The 24,598-nt window shown below is 42.6% G+C and overlaps 1 protein-coding gene across 8 annotated transcripts in view; it reads left to right on the top strand.

Annotated features, from left to right (window-relative positions):
* Nucleotides 1-23,873, top strand: part of mical1 (microtubule associated monooxygenase, calponin and LIM domain containing 1) — a 32,286-nt gene extending 8,413 nt beyond the window's left edge. For 3 of the 8 annotated variants that reach the window (XM_023956905.2, XM_011477604.4, XM_078949804.1), the window contains 23 exons: nt 1,831-2,038; nt 2,188-2,295; nt 2,412-2,507; nt 2,686-2,841; nt 3,609-3,709; nt 3,934-4,191; nt 7,126-7,241; nt 7,428-7,554; nt 7,827-7,905; nt 8,038-8,185; nt 9,365-9,555; nt 10,435-10,541; nt 10,688-10,750; nt 10,885-11,137; nt 11,654-11,721; nt 11,808-12,552; nt 12,625-12,734; nt 12,802-12,912; nt 17,351-17,444; nt 18,390-18,470; nt 18,848-18,941; nt 19,054-19,127; nt 22,992-23,873. In XM_023956905.2, the coding sequence (XP_023812673.1) occupies nt 1,831-2,038; nt 2,188-2,295; nt 2,412-2,507; nt 2,686-2,841; nt 3,609-3,709; nt 3,934-4,191; nt 7,126-7,241; nt 7,428-7,554; nt 7,827-7,905; nt 8,038-8,185; nt 9,365-9,555; nt 10,435-10,541; nt 10,688-10,750; nt 10,885-11,137; nt 11,654-11,721; nt 11,808-12,552; nt 12,625-12,734; nt 12,802-12,912; nt 17,351-17,444; nt 18,390-18,470; nt 18,848-18,941; nt 19,054-19,127; nt 22,992-23,185 (3,582 nt within the window). In that variant the 3' untranslated portion in view covers nt 23,186-23,873. The remainder of the gene's footprint in view (nt 1-1,830; nt 2,039-2,187; nt 2,296-2,411; nt 2,508-2,685; nt 2,842-3,608; nt 3,710-3,933; nt 4,192-7,125; nt 7,242-7,427; nt 7,555-7,826; nt 7,906-8,037; nt 8,186-9,364; nt 9,556-10,434; nt 10,542-10,687; nt 10,751-10,884; nt 11,138-11,653; nt 11,722-11,807; nt 12,553-12,624; nt 12,735-12,801; nt 12,913-17,350; nt 17,445-18,389; nt 18,471-18,847; nt 18,942-19,053; nt 19,128-22,991) is intronic. The other 5 variants (XM_011477606.4, XM_078949806.1, XM_011477605.4 and 2 more) reach the window with 4 other exon arrangements.
* Nucleotides 23,874-24,598: the final 725 nt, after the last annotated feature.

The following is a 24,598-nucleotide window of genomic DNA, read 5'->3' as shown; positions in this document are numbered from 1 at the left end:
GTTCTGGAAGTGCAAACATTTCTGGATGAGGTCATTGAGGTCGATGGGAAAATAAGCATGTGGTGTTGCGTGTCTTTTGTTTTGTGTTGACCTGGTCTGAGCCAGTCAGAGGTCGTTCAAAAGAACATTTCCCAAAAGGAGGAACCAGGTTCACAGTAATGCCCAGTTGATCTAGAACAGGTTGCTGCTCATTACATCGAGATGTGACGGTAGATCTCAGGCCATCAAAGATAAATAAACAAAAAATAAGAATGTATTTCGAAAACATCTAGATGGATCATCACCCTCCCCATGAAATACGTCACTTGATTGACACTCGGAAAGGCCAATCGAACATCTTATGTGTTTAACTGCACTTTGTTTTTCTTTTCTTAGAATTAGAAAGGCTGAACTCAGAAAATCAAAAGTTGAAATTGAAAATGTAAATTACAAACTAAAAACAAAGATGGAGAGAAATGGAAAAAACAAAAGTTAAACAAAATAAAAAGGGTTTGCAAAAAAAACATGATTTTCATTTGGTACCAGTTTTAGGTTGATAGTTTTGTTTTTTTAATTAAGTTTTCTGTTTTTCTTCAAATTTAAATTCTTTTTTCACATCTACAGTCTGGTTTTTCATTCACTTTGAGCTGATCCTTATTTGTTCCCATACACGGCTCTCTGAATAGACGGGCCAAAAGTTACAGGGTCATTTTCCATAGCAAAACATATTTATCGGTAGATCTTCAGCTATTAATCAAACTTTGTTTAACAATCAATCTATTTCCTGGATTGATGGTGTCCTGTGTGTAGAGGTGCAAACATGGAAATGAAAATTTGTCCTCAACTGTTCCTCCTGGTTAAAATTTTTTTTTAAATAAGATTTTAAAAAAAAAAGTTAAATAAGATAAATGAAAATAGGCATTTTTTCTTTTATTTTCTAGTCAATTTATCAATTAATATTTTAAAAAGAGTTAATATATCGTTTTATACCATGGTCTGGGTGAATACTCGATTCTAATTGGCTGCTTGGTGTGCATTAAAAAGTGATAAACCACATGATAAACCACAGGATAACCTAACGGTGAAAAAAGAAGTTCCAGTCACCTAGCTTAAATTTTTTTGTATCACTGCGACGGCTTCTTTAAAACAACCTTTTGCTTCATCATTTGGACAAAAACAAGCGGTAAGAGGAGAACTTTCTCTCTGAACTGATGCTTTATTTAACCCATCGGAAATCATATATATATATGCTGATCTTTCCGATGGGTTGAAAAAAGCATCAATTTATTTATATATATATATATATATATATATATATATATATATATATATATATATATATATATATATATATATATATATATATATATATATATAGCGCCAAAACTTGACTGCAGTGGTAGTGCGGCACAACGCGAACTATTTGTTGCGTGGTGCCGCGCGGCTCGCCGCACCACTTCTGTTTTTTGTGAGAAAAGCGATCCAAATTGGAAAAAAAAAACAAGAATTAAGGACTAAAAACGCGTTACTATTTATTTCTTTTGTAAGTGACCATGGTATAAGCGGGTTAATGGCCTTCGAAGTATGCATTATCACTTTTTAACGCACTTCGCTGAAGCAACGCGGAGGACGGTTTAGGCTTCCACGGCGTGCGTTAAAAAGTGATAATGCGTACTTCGTCTCCCATTAACCCTTACCTTGCCTTTTCCCTTTTGTTTTTTGACCAAAATTGTTAGAAATACACCAAATCTACCAATCAATCAAATTGATTTTACAATTTTCTATTAATGTCATTTTTTTCTTTGCTTGTTTTTTCCTTTTACATGTTTGTTCCTGTTGTCCCCCCTCCAGTGTCTGGTGTTGGGTGCTGGACCTTGTGGGCTGAGAACAGCCATTGAGCTCTCTCTGCTGGGAGCCCAGGTGGTGCTGGTGGAGAAAAGGGAGGACTTCTCCAGGAACAATGTTCTCCACCTGTGGCCCTTCACAATCTACGACCTCCGCGAGCTCGGAGCCAAAAAGTTCTACGGCAAATTCTGCTCCGGATCTCTGGACCACATCAGTAGGTGGCTTTGAAAGTCAAGTGTCAAACGTTCAGAAGGAAAGCATGAACAGGTTATTTGAGGCTGTGGTGAGAACGGAAGTTCTTCCAGACCACCGAAACTCCATAGCAAAATCAAAACCAGTCATGTTTATAATGTGTGTTTTCAGGTATTCGTCAGCTGCAGTTAATACTTCTGAAAGTGTCTCTCCTCCTCGGGGTGGAGGTGCACACCGGAGTGGACTTTCAAGGCTTCATAGAACCCTCTGGAGAGAATGGTAGCACCTTTAAAATCGAATGCCTTAAACATTTTTCCTTGTGGTTTTGTAGTTCCAAAGAAAGGCAGTAAGGTTGTTTGGGATAAAGAACACGCTCTCTGCTGTCTGTCTCTTAGGTTGGATGGCCAAACTGCAGCCTGAGTCCCATCCTGCTGCAGCCTTTCAGTTTGATGTCTTTATTTCTGCTGGGGGGGGCAGGTTTGTCCCCAATGGTGAGACAAACACTTATATGGCCTTAAACTCAGTCACTTCCCCTTATTTGCTAAGGAACACATCAGTGTTGAAAGGGCTTGCATGAACAGACAGGTTGACTTTTTCTTTTGATTGTTCATAATGACTGTTTTCCTTTTATAGCACTCTTTTCTTTTCTTTTTTTTTTCAAACTTGTAGGTTTTAAGCGCAAAGAGCTGAGAGGAAAGCTGGCTATCGGCATCACCGCCAACTTCATCAACAGAAACACAGCAGCCGAGGTCAAAGTGCCAGAGATCAGCGGCGTGGCCCGCATCTATAACCAAAAGTTCTTCAAGGATCTGCTGACCCAGACGGGTACAAACGCTTCATTTAAGGGCACTTCCACAGCGAACTGCTTGGTCCACACCAGAGTTAGGCCAAATCCCAACAGCTTCCCTGCCCCTTCGGTCTTGTGTATTTGCAAGTGAATCCTGGTGCAGTCCACTACAGTATGAATGCAGGCCGATATGCAGCAATTCACATCAAAACAATTGGAAAACGAATCCATGATCTAGGGCCATGTTTAAATAGTAGGTTCCAGTACAAAAATATGTTGCTTCTTCAACCCTTTAACCTCTGAACTTTAGCTCCAGTGTTGACGATCTTTTAATTACCATAACTCTTCAAATATTTATGGAATTGACAGAATCGTCAAGAGATTCTGAAACTAAGAAAAGCAGCTCTTTGCTAATTTGTAACGCTTTACTAACAAAGTGTTTCATATTAGCGCTGAGTGTCGAGCATTTACTTAAAGTGTTGCATATGGACAGAAAATGCAAAGTGTTTACTAAACATTAAGTGTCGCATGTCAGCGTACATCAAAGGTAAAGGATAAATCCTTTATAATGGATTCACTTTGTTTACATTGTGTTCAAATGACCCAGTGACCCAAAAGGGCTCCATTTCAGTTTTCTTTCCCCGTTTCATTTAACCTTTCCAAGCGATCCAATCCAAGGAAACCGCGGTCACAGCTTTAAAAACTGTTTCTGTTCTTGCTGGATCCAATTTTTGTCTCCCCCTGCTTTGATTTTTCCATTGCATCTGCTTGGCCTGACGGCCTTTCTTTCTTCCTTTCTTTCCAGGTATTGATTTGGAGAATATTGTCTACTACAAAGACGACACCCACTACTTTGTCATGACTGCCAAGAGGAAGAGTTTGCTGGAAAAGGGGGTCATTAAGCAGGTGAGAACAACTCATCCATTATTAAAAACAAGGAAGGAAAAAAAAAAAGCTTTGGAGAGCTTCTTCTTCTTGGCATGAGCTTTTGCCTCTTGGCTTTAAAGGCAAGCAGCAGATAAAGTGTCAATCAAGTCGGCTTCTCTTGCCAACCTGGGGGCAAAGAGCTGGCATAATGGATGCTGCGCCATGTCAGACGGTGTGTCGTGAGTCATCTGTTTTGTCTGCAGGACAGCAGCGACGTGCTGCAGCTGCTGGCTCCAGCAAACGTGGATGACAGCGCTTTGCACCGCTATGCCAAAGAGGCTGCCCACTTCTCCACTGGAGGCAACCTGTCTGACCTGGAGTTTGCCAGGACTCCTTCAGGGAAGCCAGACGTGGCGATGTTTGACTTTACGTGCATGCACCGTGCCGAGAATGCATCTCTGGTCAGGGAAAGGAGGAACAAGAGGCTGTTGATGGGTCTTGTGGGAGACTGTCTGGTGGAGGTAGGAAAATGCGTTTACAAGTTATTTTAAGCACATTTTCCATTTTTCCACTGACTGTTTTGCTTTTTTCTTAAAAAACCAACACTTTTGACTAAGAAAATCTATTCTGCTCGGACCAGGCTAGAAACTGTAAAGGAGAAGTAAATGTGACCACACTGGTTTTCAAGTCTCCATCTTAGCATTTGCCGTTTCTGAAAACAGGATTCAAAGGAATTGAATGAGAGAAAAAACACAGAGTTTTGCTCCACAACATGGCTTTTGTATATTTTATATTTTTTTGTCATTTAGCGGACGCTTTTGTTCGAAATTTTGGGCCCAATTTTGGGCAACTTTGTTTGTTTGTTTGTTTTTTTCAGAATCTTTTGTGGCAAACTGCAAAAGCTGAATCATTAAGAAAGTAAAAAGAAAGAAAAATGTCTTATTTTCTGTTTTGCAAGAAAAATGATATAGTTTTTCAATAGCAAAATAATCTAAGTTTAGACAAAAACATGTCTTAGTGACTAGAATTTTTTCCTAAAATAAGAATTTTTGGTAAGACCACTTTTCTTAGATTTTCTTTAGATTTAATTTACCAGTGGGGTTGGAATCTTTGACTTATTTATCATTGACTTTTTATTTGTGTTTGTAGGGCTATGATTAGTTAAAAATTAAGTGTTTAAAGTTTGAAATAAAGTTCATTTAAAGCTATATCAATTATTTACCAATGTAGCAACAGCTAATGATCTACAAAAAAACAGCTTAAAAATGCCAGATGAATAACTGCAGAAGGATTTAGTTCAATATTGATTGGTGTTTATCTCTGCGCAGTAATTTAAATGTGCTCACATAGACATATATTTACACAAATACTTATTTCTCCATTTACATATCGTCTTAAAATATAACTATGAATATAAGTTGATAGTAGTTTTCTACAACTAACCTTTTATAATGTTTTTTATCTTAATGAATTTATTAAATCTAAACTTCATTTGAGGAAAAATAAGCAGTCCCAGAGCTGATCCTTGAGGGACGCCCCAAAAATGTTTGAACAGGACCATTTTAAAAGAAGAATGCTCTTCTGCATTGATTCAATGCATCATGGTCTGTTTCTACAGGATCTGCAATCAGCACTAAAGCTGAGGAACTCTTTGTTACGTTTATAGAAAAGTTACAGGATCCACAGGAACGGACCAGTTCTTTGTACAGTAACTGTTGTTCTGTTGTTTTCCAGAGTTCAAGTTTGAGGTTTAAGCTAAAAACAACCATTTTTAGTGCAATCCTGAAACAAAACGTTAAGCTTAAGTCACAACAACGCTTACGGGTGGATATAGGCAGTCTGCAAGTGAAAAATGGTCAAACCTGCATAGGGCCTGCACAAAGTATCAAGGTAGTAGACTGCTCAGTGAGCCCGTAGCCTGAAAACAGTCATGTGTGGGGGGTTTTCAATGAGCATGCTGCAGAGAACAGGTCATAGTAAACACTTTTCCTAATACCACATGTAAGGGGAAAGTAGATGAAATACAGGCGCATTGTACAAATTTATTATTTTTTCTAAATCGTGTGGACTGCACACCTTAGTGCCGTTCACTTGATAAGTGTGCGCTTGCATGACTGTTAGAAATGAGGAAATTAGACGAGTGTACTTTTGTGATCTCCAGTGTGACCGTGACACGACCCAAACGAGACCCGCATGCGCAGAAGCCAGAAGAATACTCAACGGTGAACGACGTCACTTGTTGTTTGCGGAGCCAACGTTAACAATGGATGTCAACAACAGTGTTGTCAAAAGCGGAGCTCTTTTTGTAATATTAAATTTATTTTCACGAAGGAGCAGCACAATTACAAATTCTCATTTTAAGAAGGCAATGGAGTCGGGATCGTCAGTACCCACTGTTGAAGAAAGGAAATGTGCATGTGTTGGGGCCGCGCGCCTGCGTGTGTGTGTGTGCAAGCGCGTGCCGCGATAGAGAATAGGGGGGGGCAGTGTGGGCGCGCATTCATGTTGTGTGTTACGGAGGAAGGATGACGGTAATAAAAGAAGGTTTCCCCCAGAATAAATGCTATGGACTCTTTATTAACCCGTTCTGGAGAATCTAAGGATCAGAACAGGGAGGAGGAGGAGGATCGCCTCGGGTCCCCCGCGCTTGAGCACGGTCAAAGGGGAGAAAGAAAAAAAAAGTTATCGCGGTAAAGGTTCAACACCACGCTCTGCCATTTATCTGGAAATTTTTTCAAAAACCGCCCAGTTGCGATAAGAGCCCTGGAGTTTGGCCTGAAAAGAGCGATCACCCCAAATATTAATCCAATCAGTGACCTCCCTTCCCTTCCACTGACTGGTCTCAGCAGCATCGTCCACCATGGTTGATGTTTACGTTCTCGTTCCCGCCTACTTCAACGCAAAATGATGACGTTTGTTGCGTGTCGATGACGTACGGTTCGGAATCAAGTCGCCTGGCCGGTCAGACGGCGGTCGCATTTGAAAAGAACGGCTACAATTCGGAATCAGGACGGCAACCCACGGGGCCTGGGTCGCAATTGAAAAGATCGGATCTGTGTCATTCAGACTGTCATGAAAAGATCGGAATTGGGCCGCTTAGGGGCAAAAAATTAGGAATTGGGTCGTTTCAGCCTGCAGTGTGAACGTAGCCTAAGGCTTCAGTTTAGATGCTAGATGTGTTTATAGTTTTAGCATTAAGTCAACATCTCTTCATCTTCTTTCTTATTAGCATTAGCAAAAACCCTACTTTCCTCCGTGTTTATATTTAGCTTAAACATCTGTCCATGACTGTGGATACCAGACTTGTGTCTTCCTGTTTAAAATTACTAGAATAAAACCGAAGGAGCGAAGCAGTGGTGATTGTCCTCATGGGCGAGATTCCTGATACTCTGCCTCTTTGACTACTGAGGTTTGTTGATGCTCTAAAGCGCCTTCTTGTGCTCCTGTCCTTGCAGCCCTTCTGGCCTCTGGGGACCGGCATTGCCCGTGGCTTTCTGGCTTCCTTTGATGCAGCATGGATGGTTAGGAGCTGGGGCATGGGAGCCCCGCCCCTCAAGGTCCTAGCTGAGCGGTAATTCAATTTTCTGAAAGCTCTAAGGTGCACAGGAAACTGATAATTATTGCTCTCAATCTCAATTGGTGTCATGAGAAGCACTGCATGATTGGAGATCGCTGTTCTTTGCTGTCTTTGCAGAGGCACTGAAATCTCAGTCTCATCAGAACTTTTGTGGATCAATTGATTCTGTCTCACTTTCAGCGAGAGCGTCTACCAGCTGCTCTCCCAGACCACGCCGGAAAACACCAGCAAAAAGTACGCCGGCTACAGCCTCGATCCCAAAACCCGATACCAGAGACTCAACCTGTCCTCCATTCAACCCAACCAGGTCAGAAGTACTCTGTGTTGACCCACACTGCAGCCAGTCGCCATGATGGCTCAAACAGAGAGGCAGATTTGTTCTGCAGACGAAGCTTTAAGTATTTTGTGACAGCCACAGACGTTCATCTACTTAAAGAATAGCAAAGATCTGGAGCCGGAAAGACGGCATTTTAATTTTGTCTGAAATAGAATCTATGAAGGCTTCAGTTAAACACGGAAGAGTTAAACAATTATTTTAAATGTGTTATTTTAAAGTAAGCGTCCTATTTCTAACTGAAGGTGCAGAACCTATATGATGTGGATAAATCGCATCCCATGAGCAAGACGCCTAAGGATAAACCTTCCCACGGAACACAAGGTAAGCCTTCATCCAAGCAGATTTTACAGCCAGCAGAGATGTGTGATCGGTTATAGAATCAGTGACCCTCAACATTGTTTTAGGCAAACATTCATTCGACTTCCTTTTGTGACGGTCTGCTTGCGTTTTCAGATTTAGTCAGCGGTTTTGAGGAACTGCTGAAGTGGTGCCAGCAACACACCAGCAGTTACAAGAATGTGAAGGTGAAGGATTTTAGCCAGTCGTGGAGGTCGGGGCTGGCCCTGTGCGCTCTGATCCACCACTTCAGACCTCATCTCATGTGAGTGGATCTGACCACTGAACCCTCTCCAGCTGTTAAGCTTTTAGTCATCCTGTTGTTCAAATCGGGTAGATGATACTTATGCTGGATCATGTCATCAAGAACTTTTTTTAATTAAATTAAAATAAAGAATTAAAGTCACTTGGATTTGAGAATTGAATATTGAGTATTGCTTCAGAGAGTTTCTGTTTTTACAAAATATTTTCTTGAGGAAAAGACTTTAATTATTTTAGACCATTATGATTAAAATGGTGTTTTTGATGTTTTTGACATGTTCAAAAGAGTCAGAGAGAAGTCCATAAGTCAGACTTTAACTGTGTTCACAGTAACTATAGAACTTCTTTGAAACACGCTACAGGTTAGCTACATTAGAAGCGTTAGCCACATTAGCGAACTCCCAACGTTTTATGCAACACGTAAAAAAGCAGACAAACATGTCCTAGAAATTAAACGACACCGGTTTGAGAATTTTGCCTAAAAACAGCTTAATCCTATTTAAAAGACCGCTGGGAACGCTGTAAAAATAGATCAAAGGTGATAAAAGTTTTTTTTTTAATAAATACAGAAATTGTGTTTACATGTGTGGAAATAATTTTATGTCAGAAAAACACTTCTTTACCTCTGTGGTGCAGCGGTAGGGCGGTCGACCCATAATCGTAAGATTGCAGGTTCGATTCCCGCCTTGCACGTCCATGAGTCGAAGTGTCCTTGGGCAAGACACTGAACCCCACCTTGCTTCTGGTGGTAGGCGGGCGCCTGTGTTTGGCAGTGGAGCGGCCACCAGTGTGTGAATGTGTGTGTGTGTGACTGGGTGAATGGGTCTGTGACTGTAAAGCGCTTTGTCCTTGTAGGAAGAAAGGCGCTATATAAGTATATGCCATTTACTATTGACCCACACCGGTTTGTTTGTGGCCGTCAGATTTGGACATACGGACACAAAATCTGTTTTTGAGATAGTTAAAAAAAAAAAAAAACTATTTTGTGGTCAAAGGCTGAAATGTTGGATTGTTTTGTACTCAAACCTCAACCTGCTTCAACAAGATAAACAAATGTATTTTCTTCACACAGCAAAGTGTGAAAAACAGCAAAAGAATCTTAGACGATTTTTATAAGGAGTTTTTGATGATCTTTGTTGAGACACAATGAGATTAACTCTGAACCGTGATCCTCCCCCCACAGTGACATGTCGTCCCTGGATGAATCCAGCTGCGTTCACAACAACCAGCTGGCCTTCAGCGTCCTGCAGAAGGAGCTGGGCATCCCTCCGGTCATGTCTCCCACTGACTTGGCCAACAGCGGTCAGATAGACAAGTTGTCCATGGTGCTGTACCTCACCCAGATCAAAGACGCCTTCACGCTGCCACCTAAAGGTAAACACTTGAATGAGTCCAGGCGTCTCTAACCCTTGTGCTATCCTAGGCACTTCAACATTGGGAGTTGGGTCATCTAGACCCACGAGACAGTGCTCTGAACCTTTTTTATTCAATGATTTGTGATCTTCACTGGTGTCCATGGATTACATGAAATCTTTCCACCTTTATCCACCTTTGTCATGGTAGGGATAACATCTCAATGTAAGGGTGGGGTCATTTTGACCCCATTAGATAGCACAAGGGCTAAAGCAACACGTAGAAGTCTGCGCCTGATGTTAGAGAATCAAACCTGCATGCATACTCCGACAGCTCTGACACCTGCTTGGAATATGTTAGGTGTTAAATTCTGAACTCAGTGAGCTGTCCCTTTAAGAGCAATTTACCCACAATCCACTGGGTCTTAGCCAGCCTCTGCTGGTTGTGCTGCTCTGCTGCGCTGAGCTGAGCAGCAGAGGGGGGAGAGCGGTCAGCGTGGGGCTGTCGTGTCCTGAAGGGGGGCCATTATTTCTCGGCTAAGGTTGGGATTAACTCTGAGCTGTCGGCAGCACAGAGCTTTGTTTTCTGCTCGAGGAGGCTGCGGCGTTCGGGGCTTGGAGGACGCTGAAGTGGGTGTGATGCTGCTCCGCTCAGGATCCACTGAATGATGTTCAGGCAGGAGGGAGCTGTCAGTCTCCGGTAACCTCCTCTGAGGGATGGGAGTGGGAGTGACGCTCACAGCAGCAGCTGAGGAGTTTTAGGGCTCCCAAGTTCCACTTAAGTCCCCCCATTACTAAAAAAGAAAAGATTAAAAGAAGAATAGCCTGTGAAGAGAGGGTAAACCGTAAAACGGGCGGTAATTATCAGAGGATGTTTTCTTGTTTCTCCTGGTTGTGACAGAACCGTTGGATTCCCTGCCGTTGTCCAAGGCTGCAACTTTCTCTCGAACCCAATCGGCTGTGTTTTTCCTGAGCAAACTGAAGCACAACTCTCTGCAAAGACGCAAGGTACCTCCCCTCCCCTCACCCGCGACACCGCACACCCACAGCTGCCAGTCACTGGAGCTGAAGGTCGTGGCCTTCAGCTTCATCTGTGATAAGGCAAACTGTTCCGTTGAAAATGTTTGTTTTCTCATTTCCTGTTATCTTTGTAGGACAAACTGATGTCTCAACGACGAGCTCCAGCCATGCAGAGAGGGATGGAAGATGAGGACAGGGTGTGTTTAAAAACAAACTGTTCATTTTTTCTCCTCATTTAAAGTCACCATCTACAGAAAAAGCTTGATCAGTTGAAGGAGAAGGGGAAAAAGACACACTTGCAGTACGATTGTCTTGTTTTGATTCAACCCAGGATCCGATTCCAGCCCCCCCTCCAGCGCCTGAACCCGCCCCCCCAAAGGCTCCTCGTCGCCCTACTCTGAAACCGAAGCCCACCGCCTCCGTGATGATGGCCAACAGCGAGGAGTGCTACTTCTGTGGTCACAGGGTGTACGTGCTGGAGCGCATCAGCGCCGAGGGGAAGTTCTTCCACCGGAGCTGCTTCACCTGCCACAAGTGCGGCATCACACTCAGGCTGGGAGGATACACCTTCGACGAGAACACAGGTCAGGAAAAACTCCCCGCCGTCATGTCAGGCAGTCAAAAAAACCAGACACACAGCTGTGGGGTTTCTCTTCCTGCCTCTAGAAGAAACGTCAAATCGAAGGTCGTTTATTCGGTTGGTGCAACTGTTGGAAAGTCTGGAAAAAACTGTAGTTAACATTAAATGTTGGGTTTACAGGATATATTGCATATTATTCATTATTAAATCACGATAATCATGCCTTCCTTTTCAGCTTTGCTGAACTTGAACCACACACAGTAAAGTGTGTTTCTCTCATGCGTCTTGTATGTTTTCCTTAAATTGTATAGCTGCCACTCCAACATGCTGCTTTCACGCTGTTGCATCAGAGTCAATAATTTAAAAAAAAAAAACGCCACGAGCTTTCCAACATCACAAGGAACAAACTGATTAAAACACTCGGGGTCTGGTGCTCTGAGAATGTGTCATGCAGGTCTTCTGCTGTATCACAGAGTTTTCACTCAAGGGAGCCGCATTGTTCTTCCTTTTCTGCCTGCAGGGACGTTTTACTGCGAGCTGCACTCTGAGGAGCTGATGCTTGCGAATGGGGTTGAAGCGTCTTGTGAGGTGGGTCACTGAGCAGAGCAGCTGACTTCAGACTCTATTCTGTTGCCTAAGAGTATTTGGTTTATTGGTCTTCTGTTTTCATTTAGGATGATAAAGAGACGGAGCTCTTCAGTGACGATTACAGCCCATCACCATCGGACGAGGACTATGAATGCCCCCAACACACCGGCGCACTTCCATGTGCTCCAGAGGAGCAAAGTCAGCACATTTTTGAGTCTAAAGACAGCTCGGAAGAGCCTCTTGTGTCCGAATCGTCCACAGATCCTCCAGCAACTGATGAGGTGGAGGAGTCACCGTGTCCGGTCCCAAAGCCACGCCTTTCCCGGCAGATCACTCCGGACTCTGTTCCGTCCCCCCCAGTGGCAAAGCCGCGTACGATCCACATCCAGAGCCCCTCCATGCCTGAAAAAGCTCCGCCTCCTTCCCTACTGGAAGACGGCCCAAAGCCCGGGTCGGACTCCCATCCAAAGCAGTCCCTTCGCAAGCTTCAGTTGAGCACCGAGGAGAGAAGTGCTCTGGGAAACCTGCAGAGCTTCAGTGCTGACTCTGACTCCGAGACCCATGGCGGATCCTCCTCCTGCTCTTCCTCCTCAGCTAATGCAGGAGGACCTCTCAAACCGGGACTGGACGGGCAGGAGGAGGAGGGCTACTGGAGTGGGAGCACTGCCAGCCACTTCCGGGAGAAGAAGACTCGACGCTGCCTCAGAAAGAAGGAGATGCTGAACGGTCAGAGCAGACCCCGGTCCAAGTTCTCCCCCTGGAATCTCTCCTCCCCGAGGATCAGCCGAGACCCGAGGCTTAGCGTCCATGTCGGTCATCCAGGGAGCGACGGTGAAAACCAGCTCTTTGCGTTTTTTGTTCTCCGTTTGGGTTCCTTTCAGCTCACATTTGCCTCTCCTGCAGCAGATGGGACCTTTGCACACGTCACCTCGGAGAAGGGCATCGATGGAGATGACGACGACGATGACGAGGATGACATGTTTGAACAAGATGACGATGACCAGTTTGAGATGGTGAGCTGAGAGCGATGGCAAAAACACTGCCGTCGTTTACCTTCCAATAACAAAACCTGTCTTCCAGTTCGAGGTGCCGACCAACCCTCTTCAGGCCCAGAAGCTGGAGCGGAAGAAGACGAGGACTTTGGAGCGCCGCGCCAGGATGAGTGAATTACAGCGATTCCGTCAAGCTCAGGTCAGTCAATCTATGTAATCTATGTAACAAAAGCATTAGTCAGATGCACCCCTACAGGGGGTTAACCTGTTTGGGTGTCCGGGTCTGTGGAGGGGCTGCATCCTAAAGGGAGCACAGGAGTGTCTTGGAGTTCCCTTAAGGCTTCGTTCACACCAGGCTCCTAAACGTGCTTGTAGCATACAGTGTTCACACTGGACTGTCAATACCGGATAGAAGCGCATGTACTCACAGTGGGAAGAAGTTTGGTGAGAAATGTTGAAGGGGTGCAAATCTCATGAATTTTACTCCGGTCTTTTTCTTTCACAGCTCTATTTTGATTCAGACTTTTCAGTCTTGGTGTCGCAGAATTCCTGCATTTATTCATTTTTATTTTCATGATCAATTCTCAAACGGTTGGTACTTCCATGACATAAAAAGGAAGCCATCCATATGCCACTACCAAATCTGTCCCTGATTGGTCAAAGTTAAACTGGTTTAACTTTGATTTGATTTGAAATGGTTTATTTCAAGCAATCAAATAAGAATAATACACAACAATCATCAGTTATCCATTCAGACAATGACGAATCAAACTTAGGATATTGAATGAATTAGACATATCAATAAATATTGCTTGAAAGGGAGTGGAAGGAAGCGAACGTATATAATTCCACCCCGTTATACCGTAACCATTTGATTACATGATTTATCATTATCCTTTCAAAGTGTGTTCAATTATTTTGTATTCTGTACATAAAGTTGGAAACAGGCTTAAAAACTTTCGCATCAACGCGCAAGCGTGAGCGTTTTGACACAAACCTGTCATTGGAAGTGGTTGCTTAAATGCGTGTTGCAGATGCCGGTGGGAACCTAGCATGAGAGATGTCATCAAATTGGGAATATTCGATTGTCATGCATGTGGTCAGTGTAATATGAAGTATCTGTAAGGATCATGGATTTTACATGCACTTAAGTTGTATAGGTGATGCTATCATATGATGGCTTTGTGCTGCACTCTTGTCGTTGGTCACAACTTCCCTTACAGGTGGATACACGCTCTCTGCGGTCAATCAAAGGGCAAATCTGTACAGAACACGCAGGTGCCCCGCAGGACATTTTAAGATCGAAGACGGCTCAGTGAGCCTTTTTTTCTTCTTCAGGTTCAGTTCAGTTCTGGGGGATTTTGCATCAGTAACAAGTTAAAAGCACAAATGTCATCACTAGCTACCCTTCCCCCTTGGATTAGCAACTGTTTTAGATAAAATATTTGTTTGAACAAAATATTTTCCATCCAGAGTTTCCAGATTTAGATAGCAATGACCTGATGAAGCAGCACCTCCTCTTTCTGCAGAGACGGTCATGTTGGTTGGGATGGGAATCTCTCAGTGGAATGCTAGAGCAGACACAGGGACCCTGGCTGCTCTCATTAGGAAAGCACTCACATTCTCTGTTGTTATTTCTAGGATCGTGGATGCTTTCCTCGAGTGGGAGTCTTGTTTTTTTTTATAAATCAGTATTTTACCCTAAACTCTTCTTCCAAATGAGACACTGGAGGGTTGTGAGCATGCTTTTAATGGATTCGTGTTTGCAGACGGCAAACAGAAGAAAACTGGTGTAAAACGATCAGTCTGATCTGCTGTGCGTCTTCCAGTGCAGCGTGTTTCTGTGCATTCATCTGATCTCGCTACACTTATCCCAAATACGACCTAATTTCATCACAAACCATCAGCGAAGCATGTTGTCATGGTGATGTCTCATTCAGGATAAGATCAGAAGGCTGTGCAGATAAACACTCTGTGGTGCTACGACTGCCGCCCAGAACTTCTTTAAAAAGTTCTGATCTTCATTTTGTGTGATCTATTCTCCAGTGACTGTGTTTACATGAATTCCATTTTAATGTCATTAGAATGCTACACATAAAAGTTATTTTTTTCTGAGAGGAAAAAGAATGTTTGTGGAGTAAAACATGTGAAGGTCAAGATCAAGAGGAATTTATTTTGTTTCAAATATTGAAACATTTGTCCTCAAAACTGGCTGGAATTTTCCCCTCTAGCTTCAGCTTCAGCTTTTATCCAAACGCTCCTGATGTGTAGTCATTCATGTATTTACTTCAATACAGTATTCCCTTGTTATCGCGGTAGTTATGTTCTGAAAATGACGAGCAGTTTCAGCATGATTTATTTTTCTACTATAACTCCAGATTTCTTTAAGGTAACACCTCACTACACACTTTCTACACGTTTCTCAGACAAATGTGAAGTTTTCTCTCAGGTTTAAACTCTCAAAGTTCAAACCTTCATAGTAAGAAAAAAGCCAGTTTTAGAGAATGAAAACAAAGATAATAATCTTTGCAAAGTGGATGCATTCTGAAACGCCACAACGGAGGCTGATTGACAACATTCTACAGCCAATCAGGACGCAGAACACAATGCACTGTGAAAACAAATATGCAAACTTGCGCTAAAATAAATAAGCAAAACTTAAAGTGAAATTGGCTAAAGTCTGTTCTAGGAGAGAAAGAGCCTTTTTTTTGGTCTATCTTCTTTCTCTTTCGGTTTTTCCCATCAGGGGTCGCCACAGCGAAACAGCCTCTTGTTCGAGGATGAGTCGCATGGTTAACTTGGCAATGTTTCACGCCGGATGCCCTTCCTGACGCAACCCTCTCAATTTATGCGGGCTGGGGCCCGGCACAGAAGCAGAGAAGGGAATAGGGAGCAGCCCGCAGCACGAGCTAAACTGGCTCCTTTTTTGGTCTATATGTCTGACAAATAGAAAATAACAACAAAAAATCTTTCAATATTGACTCTTTAATTCCTAATATGGGGAGAAGTGGTTTGTTTTTGCTAATAGAGAAGTTTATGATACACATGTCTTCAGTTGGTGTTTCTTTTTCCTGTTTTAACCTTGATCTTAATGGGAGGGTCTGGTTTAACTTGCGTTATATCATCTGTCGTTAATAATGTTATAAATAAAAACATCCAAAAACATGTAAGCAGGAATATTATGTTCAGCAGAAGACTACAAATCATAATCAGCTCTTTGTCTGGCCTTCACTGCAATACGTGGGACTTTAAAATGTCTGCGCTTCCTTTTTTTTTTTTTTTCCCCATCATGCTTTTTATGGAGCTTTGCAGGAATAGAAATCAGCGTGTGAGACGATTAAAAAAAACAACCAACCAACCCAGCCTGTTGTCTGAACAGCAGGTGAAATGTTGGCAGAAACGCAGGCCGCTGTCCGTCTGCATACTTTCAAGATTTCTGATCCAGATCTCCTCAGGAGCTGGTTTTGCTTAGGAAACTAAAGTTTTTGCTCTCTGCACAACACATGATGGACTTTTTAGAGTAAAGAAAGTCATGTTCTGCTATTTGTAAACCATGTCTGATGTGGTAGGAATAGTCTAAATACGATGAGTAAAGAAATAGTGTAAAGTTTCATGACTTCTGCAGGATCAGACTTTAATCTGGAAAACATCTCATCAGTCTGCAGGAGAAACTGATGCAACAAGAACAGTCTGTCTGTCCAGCTTATCAAGGCTTAAGAAGTGCTGGTACTTTGTGTTTCTTCCTGGAGATAAGAAGTCGATGGAAATGTACGTGAGCAACTATGACTCTGTTGTGCCCGCTGCAAAGATTACAATCAGTTTCCACTGAAAAGTCACCACCAAGGAGAAGTGTCTTCAATAGTTTGTGATGAACTGAATTTAACAAAGATACCGGTGATTTCTTTTATCCAACACTTCCCTTTAGAGGACTCTCTGGTCTCCTTGAGGGGAAATGACTTCTTTTGTCAAATAATTATATTCAAGGGGTTGAGTGGCGAAGTGGCAGAGCAGCGTGACACGGTGAAGGAGAGCGCTTGAATGTGCCTGAGAAGCTTCATTTCCTTCTTTCTGACGGTCTGCACTGTCGGAGCATTGTACGTGTCACATTGCTGTAATGTACAACCTAACCTTCACTCGCCTCACATTTGGCATTTTGGCTGAAGCTCTGCGCACCCTCATGGCCACACCCATTCTGATATCTTCCCGCCCACAAGTAGTGGTAGTACCGTATGGGTCAGTACTAGTAGTACCGCATAGGTCAGTACTGGCATTAGCCATATACATCATGACAAGTATAGGTCGATACAGGCGTTACTCGTATACGTTGGTACCGTTAGTACCGTTTACGTCTGTACCTGTAGTTCCGTATACATCAGTACCATTGGTACAGTCTACATCTGAACAGGTAGTTCTGTACTGTACATCTGTACTGTTACTAGAATAGTAACATTACATATACATACATCAGTTCCATGTGTACCGCTAGAACTGTACGCGTTTGTACTGGTAGCTCTGTATTTATTGGTGCCATTACCAACTTGGGAACAAGTTTAGGTACCCATGCCACTGCAGGATCCTGCTGAAAACGAGGCTAAACATTTTTAACAATGCTTTCTTTATTGTTCTCTGTTCCACAGTCCATCCAGAGAAGACTAGAGGAGATCGAGGTGACCTTTAAGGACCTGGAGCACAAAGGTGTGGATCTGGAGAAACGTCTGCGAGGAGAGGCTGGTAAGAATCAACATCGGTCATTCCTTTAGAAACCAGAGACGGCAGATTTTTACGTTCTGGTTCTGTTAAGGTTCCCAAGTTTCACCGGAGTCGCTCTTCTCTGTTCTGTTGTGCTGAACGTTTTAATCTACAGCAAAGCTGTTTTAAAACATGGTTTCAAGTAGAAACCAATCAGAATGATCAGGGAGTACCACTTAACTCTAGCAGTTTGAATTGTGGGACACTGCTGAGACGCTTTGTTTCACATATAACCCAATCTGAATAACTAAACTGTTGCAAAAATGCTTTGTCCGCTTAGATAAAGCCACAAAATCTGGTTTGCTTTTGGGTTTATGAAATCTAAAAAAAACAACTCCGGATGGAGCTTGACCATCGGTTCTGCCTCAGTTTGCTAGAGCCCGGATTTAGAAACAGACCATAGTAGATATTATCTGATTTTATTTTTACCATCTAATATGACAAGCTGCTTCTGAATAGATGAAGCTGAATTACAGTCAGGCACATCATTGGGCAGCACAGAGCTGTAGCTGTGGGAGGGGGAAGTTTGTACAAACTGCTCCTTCTTTGGGTTAAATGTTCTCACTGCTTTTATCAAAGAAAATACACAGACACATCCTGGAAATTAGGAAGAAAGAGGACGAAATTGAGTTTGTTCCACATCAAATAAATGATCCCATAAATCTTTACGTTACCTGGATCTCAGTTGTTTTGGTTTCAATGACTGGAGTTCTTAAAAGCGCTGACACATTGATGCTGTTTGTGAATCTTTACTGTTTTCTAGTGCTCACTCTGCGTTTGCAGAAAAACAAAAACTCTAAGAAGCTTCTTTGTTGTTGGAGGACTTGCAGGCGGCTGCTAGCGCAAAACTCAGTGCAATTATTCAAACATCACATTAACTTCCGGTGTGAAACTTTTTCTTTTGTTTACATGCAATGTAACTGGTAGGACACGACAGTGACTCGCCTGCTGAAGAGTCTGAACCTCATGAGGAGCCTGAAGTCCTTCCAGCTGCAGGCCCAGACCCAGGTCCAGCTCCTGACTTTCTGATGCTCCTTCTCGTTTGTTCCACTCTCACTAACGGGAAAAAGGGGGAAACTCATTTTCTGTTTCGGTGTAACCCATGGCTTTTGTCGGGTGGACTTGTTAGGTTGTAAGGAGAGGAGGAGTTTAGAGGAAACTCCTCTGCGCTCTCCTCTCCATCATGGCAGGTGAAGCAGGTGGAGTCAAATCTAACCTCTCAGCTGACATCGTGAAGTTCCTCTGCTTCTCACATGACTTTTGTCTCACAGACGGCAACAGTTTACGATCCAGAGCTTCACTCATGTTTCTCCTTTCCCCTCCTCCTGCCATTATTCATTCATTCATTCATTCATTCATTCATGCGGTCTCCTCTCCTCCTCCAGCCAGCGGAGGCGCTCCAGACATGATCGAACAGTGGATCCAGCTTGTCCATGAGAAGAACGCCCTGGTGTCTGAGGAGTCGGACCTCATGGTGGCGTAAGTCACTGCCGTCTCGCTTGCGTGGTCAACCACACACCGTTGCATCAGCAGAGTTTTCAGCAGCTGCTGCTGATTCAGCAGGTTGACTGAGTCTCTGTTTGTCTCTCAGGTCCCGCCAGCTGGAACTGGAAGACAAGCAGAGTATGTTGGAGCTGGAGCTCAGGAAGTACATGGATCTGAAAGGTTTGTACCAGTGGATGTTTTCCTAAAGAGTTTAAATCAGACACAAAAGTTTCATAAGGGACACTTGGGGCTAAAAGCACGATTCTTACTATATAAAATGTATAAATGGTTGCTTTCATATATACATGTGTGTGTCTTTACTGTATGGAGGAAAATAAAACATTTATACCTTTTATTTAGAACAGCGGATCAGAATCAACAATACAGAACAGATAAAAACACCAAGGTTTAGAAAAAGAAACGGTGTTTATCCACACTTCTTGGTTAATTTCAGCAGTAAACAAAACCTAAACATCACTGTTGTATAATCCTTTAACAAATACTGAAAATATTCTCCACAGTCTTTCCATCCTCATTGTTCCTTCGACTACATTTAAGCCGAATCAGAATTCTTTCGCTACCCTTATGGCTTCTCCCTACCCCTATATTTAGCCCTCCAGACGGATAGTTATAGAAAAATAGTTACTGGACGTTACTCCCACTCGATGATGTCACCAAGAGTCGCCAGTTATTCACATTAGCGAGAAGCTGCCAGCGCTTGAAAAATGCATATCATCAGTTTTGAAACTTCAAAGTCATTGCTTACATTTACATGTAAACTTCTGTGCCTCAGACACATCCAATCCGCTGTGCCGGATCCAGAGCCCCCCACTGCGAGGGTTTCCCATTCAGAAAACCATTTTGGACAGCCCTATCCCTCCAAATGCCCCTACAATTTGACATTTAGTTGACTACCGTAACCGCTTACGCATTTAATGTATTGCCAGCAGATTCCGAGGCGGAGAAACGTCACAACAGCATGCATTGGAAATTCGTTTATGCATTAATGGTTGAAGAGTTAGGGAAGATTAAAGAATGGGTGTCATTTTGGTATCACTGGCGACATCTTCGCTGTTAAGAAGGTTATTTAAGCACACATCATGAAATTATGCACACATATGAGTTTGACCAAACTGTTGTGTGGATGCCCCAGGGGTCTGATTTACCCAGGAGTTCATGGTGGAGTCTTTAAATCAGACTCAAGTTGTGGCGGCGAACTCTTCAGAGCAAAAGGCAAATGTTTAAGACACACCTGGTGATGCTGTCATCTCCAGCTACATAAAGACCTGCACTGCCATCTAGTGTTTGACAGCTTAACTTAACCTTAACGTTCTGTCAAACTGGCCTGTTTTGTGTCATTTTTGTTGAAGGGTTCACATTCTTTCACACTGGAACATTGCCCCCCCCTATGCTGAACACACAGCTCCACCATAGGGAAAGTGTTTGAAATTCTTTTCAAACTTTCAAAGAAAAACTTTCATTCTGTTTTTCCATGTTTAGAAACATGTTTTACATTTCAGATTAGCTTTAACAATGAAAGACCCTAAAACACATTTTGCTCCAGAAATGTGCAAAATGCAGACTTTGCTCCAAGTCCTCCGACATCAGCAGCATGAGAGCATCAAAGCTTCATGAAGGGGGGGGGGACAAGGACAGCTGCTGAACGCTGCAGAGGCCAGTCCGCCAGAACCTTTTAAAATGGCTAATGATGACGTTACTATGGAGGCGTATTGCATTCAATTTAAAAAAAAAAAAAAATGGTGATGTTCGTTCTAAAATTTTCATGTATTAAAAACAAAAACAAGTATTTTTAGTTCAAATCTTTTCTGGGGTTTTTGTTATATTTTTTTAGGAACTTCAAGAGCAAAGAACTCCAAACTGCTCATGAAAACTATAGGATGAGCTGCAATAAAAACCTAAAAAAAAAGCCACAAAGTGTGCGTGTCATAGACAGGATCCGTTTAGTGTATGTCCTTGTCTTTATGTCACCTGTCTGTCTGTTTATGTTCTTCCTAGTTTATCCACAAACATAGAGAAAAACCTCTGGTTAGGTTTTAAATATTGACCAGCATGAACTGTTTATTTATTTTAGGAGTCAACCCTGTCGACTATTGGGAGCAAAGCAGTAAAGTCTGTGGCTGACCTGCTGGACGCTCACGTTGTGGGTGTGGTCAACTTTGTCAACTCTGCCATAAATTATTCTGTTATCATTTTTTTCCGAATTCGCTTTAATAATTTTTAGGACTACAACAGTTGGAGTCCTAAAGCGAGGAGATAACCAGTATCTGCTTGTCTTGTGGGGTCCAGATGACCCTGTGCCTTGGAGGCACTTTAACATTGGGAGTTGGGTCATCTAGACCCACTAGACAGTGCTCTGAACCTTTTTTCTTCAATGATTTGTGATCTTCACTGGTGTCCATGGATTACATGAAATCTTTCCACCTTTATCCACCTTTGTCATGGTAGGGAGAACACGTCAATGAAAGGGTGGGGTCATCTGGACCCCATAGGATAGCACAAGAGATAAGGACACGTCTACAACACGCATTACTGAACGCGCCGGTTCCCTCTAGGAGAACGAGTAATAATATTATGGATTTCTGTGGAGTTTGCTTTAACAATATTGAGTTCTTGTGATGTTTTAGAGATTATTTAGGGTGAGTTACTGACAAACTGCTGTTGTTTGTTTGGGGTGCTTTCATCTACTTTATTGACGGTCCCTGCCTGCCTCTGCAGCTCAAGGCAAACTCCGGCTGCAACTCATTTTCTGCATCACCACAGACAAAAAGAAACCATTCATGCTGGTTTCTGTTTTATTCTGTAATATTTGTGGATAAAGTAGGAATAACAGGCCTGTGATGTCGTCACAAACACATCAACAAAACATATCATGTCTGTGACACGGACACTTTGTGGCTTTTCTGCTTTTAATTGCAGCTCATCTTGTAGTTTTCATGATCAGACGAGTTTAGTTAGTTTGTAGTTCCTTTGCTTGTGAAGTTCACTGATTCTTAAGAGTCGGGACAAAACATGTTCCACATAAATATTTTAATGGAGAAAAATCATTCATTTCATATGGATTGTCTCACTATGTTCGATCTAAAGAAATGTGAAAACTGGTGTTATGTTTTAGCCTAGATAATTACTTAAAAATATATAAAACAAAATCATGAAAATCCAAACAGTAAACGGAACAGATTCCGTTTTTCTTTTTTAATTTCTTTTTATTGCTTTTTTAACAAAGTTTTAAACACACACAACACAAACACTTCCAGTGTACCATTGAGAAACACAGCATAAATACCCACATTCAGCAACAACACAGAAGGATTCGTCCCGAGAATTCAAAGAAAGGTAAACAGTAGTCATCAGGTGAGAGGCTGGGTTTTTGCCTGATTAAAACGATCCATAAAAGTCTTTGTGAATTTGTCCTGCCGACCAGTCAGTTTGTCAGATACCGTTATTGTGATGGTTTTTTTGTCCCAACTGTCAAGAATATGAGTTCTTAGAAATATTAAAACGAAAATCAGAAAAACAATCGAACAAAGATCACCCATCTTTATTTTGTTTTTTAAATTAAAAGCAGCACGCTTGCACACATTACTGCAGTTTCCTCCATACCAACACAAACGGCCGTTCATACGGCGGCTGCACCTTTAACGCCAAGGCAGACAAACGGGGATTTATCATTGCATGTCTTGGTTTGATTTAGCGCCACCAGCTACAATAGTCTGACTGAACAGTGTTCAGTGTTATTTTTGCTTTTGAAAATTCTGTGAAGGGTTATGGAAAAGCTCACGGAAAACCATAGCTAAAAAAAAAGGTATACGAAACCCTGATCAAACTGGGTTCATGCTTTTATTTTGGAAAACCGTAAGGTAGCACAGTTAGAAGCTTTGAAAGTTTATGAGAGGTTTATTTGATCTGCTGTATTTAAAAATGAACCAGGAAGCCAACGAAAGGAACACACAGAAGGGTTTAAATGTGCGTTTGTGCCGTTTGAATAAGTTCTTTTCTAACCAAAAGTGTGTTTCGGGCCCGCAGACAAGACGCCAGACGAGCTGGCGGCGGAGGAGAAAATCCTCCAGGAGATGATCGAGGTGGTGGACATGAGAGACTCTCTGGTTTCCTTTCTGGACGAGAAGAGGCAGAAGGAGATGAGCGAGGAGCAGGAAGCTTTCACCATCATGGAGGCCAAACGCCACTCAAAGATGGCGTCTCAGGTCCACTGGGCTTGAGACGCCGCTCACACGGACGAAAGCGTTGCCCCCGGCGTGTGAGAGCAGAGACTTTCACTTCCAGAACGCTGAGTTTAGAAAGCCAAAGAGGATCCAACAGATGCAACTGAGGATGGCGTGCAAACAACCTCATGAAAGCGGCGTGTGGCGGTGGAGGACGTCTGCTTTAAGTTTTAGAAAATGATTGATGGATGATGTTGAGCAGACTCGTCCCGTGAAGCGGTATCGCTCAGAAACGTGTAGAAAATGTTTATCTTGATTCTAAATTAAGTTTTTACTGAGCAAACATGACAAACGATCAGATGTTGGGTCTTTTTTTTTTTTTCCTTCTGCTTCATGTTTTTTTTTCTCTCCAAATTTTGGACGTTTTCGGACCGACGGTGCAGAAGTTCAGAGCTCAGTTCTTTTTATTGACGACCTTCAACAGGTTGCGGGTGGGATTTTCCTCACCTCCACCCACCATGAGATGGCGGTGGGGAAGTCAGAATGAATGAGAATCAACATAAACAACTGAATTTTCTATTTTTAAAATGCCATAATTTTTTGTTTACATGTGTTGCTGCAAATAAGCAAAAAAAAAAAGAAGCTTAATGTAGAGACTGGAAAGAGCCTTAAACCGCACTCATCCTCATCCTGCCGTTCTGTGCCGCCTCAACAGCACATGTCAAATAAAAATCGCACACTTTGATGTGTTCCTTTGCATGTTTCAGCTAGTATGGAGGCGTGTTGCAGCTCGTGCTCACTTCAAATACGTTAACACTAAACGAGCAGGGAGGGGCTTCTTCTTCTTTTTCTACTGCACCTACAGCTGGAAGAGGTTTGGTGTGAAATGTCAAAGCGGTACAAATCTCTTGAAGTTTTGCTCCAGGCTTTTTCTTTCACAGCTCTATTCTGATAACTGCAGTTTTTCATTTCTCCCCCATGATCAATTTTCAGTCAGCACTTCCGTGTTTTGAAAAGGACGCCATCCATACGTCACTACCAAATCAGAGTCCCTGATTGGTGACAGTTCAACTGGTTTAACTTTCAGCAGCCAATGGCGCCGTGTTTTGTACGTAGAGCCTAAGAACGGCGGTTTGAAACGCTCGAAGGGACACGTTAATGTGAGTTTTGAAAGCAGAAGCCTGAAATGCTCAAAGATGCATGTTTACATAAGGTTTCCATTGAAAGTGGTCACCTGAAGATGCGTTGCTGAGGCCCGTGTGATGATGGCTTCACAGCACACTTTGGGGTCATTTGGACCCCACCCACAGTCATGAATTAAGAAGGAAAATACTGAAGTGTCAAGAGAAAAAAAGATGTTAAAGTTTGAATTAATCAGATCCTTCTGAACCCTCAGAATACCTCCCATGGTTGCTGGAGCCTTTCCAGTTTAATGTTGACCCTGAACAGGTCTCCAGTCTGTTGCAGAGA

The sequence above is a fragment of the Oryzias latipes genome, chromosome 7 (genome assembly GCF_053564925.1).
Source record: "Oryzias latipes strain Hd-rR chromosome 7, Olatipes_Hd-rR_3.1".
NCBI classification, from domain to species: domain Eukaryota; kingdom Metazoa; phylum Chordata; class Actinopteri; order Beloniformes; family Adrianichthyidae; genus Oryzias; species Oryzias latipes.
This window is presented reverse-complemented; position numbering and strand designations above follow the sequence as displayed.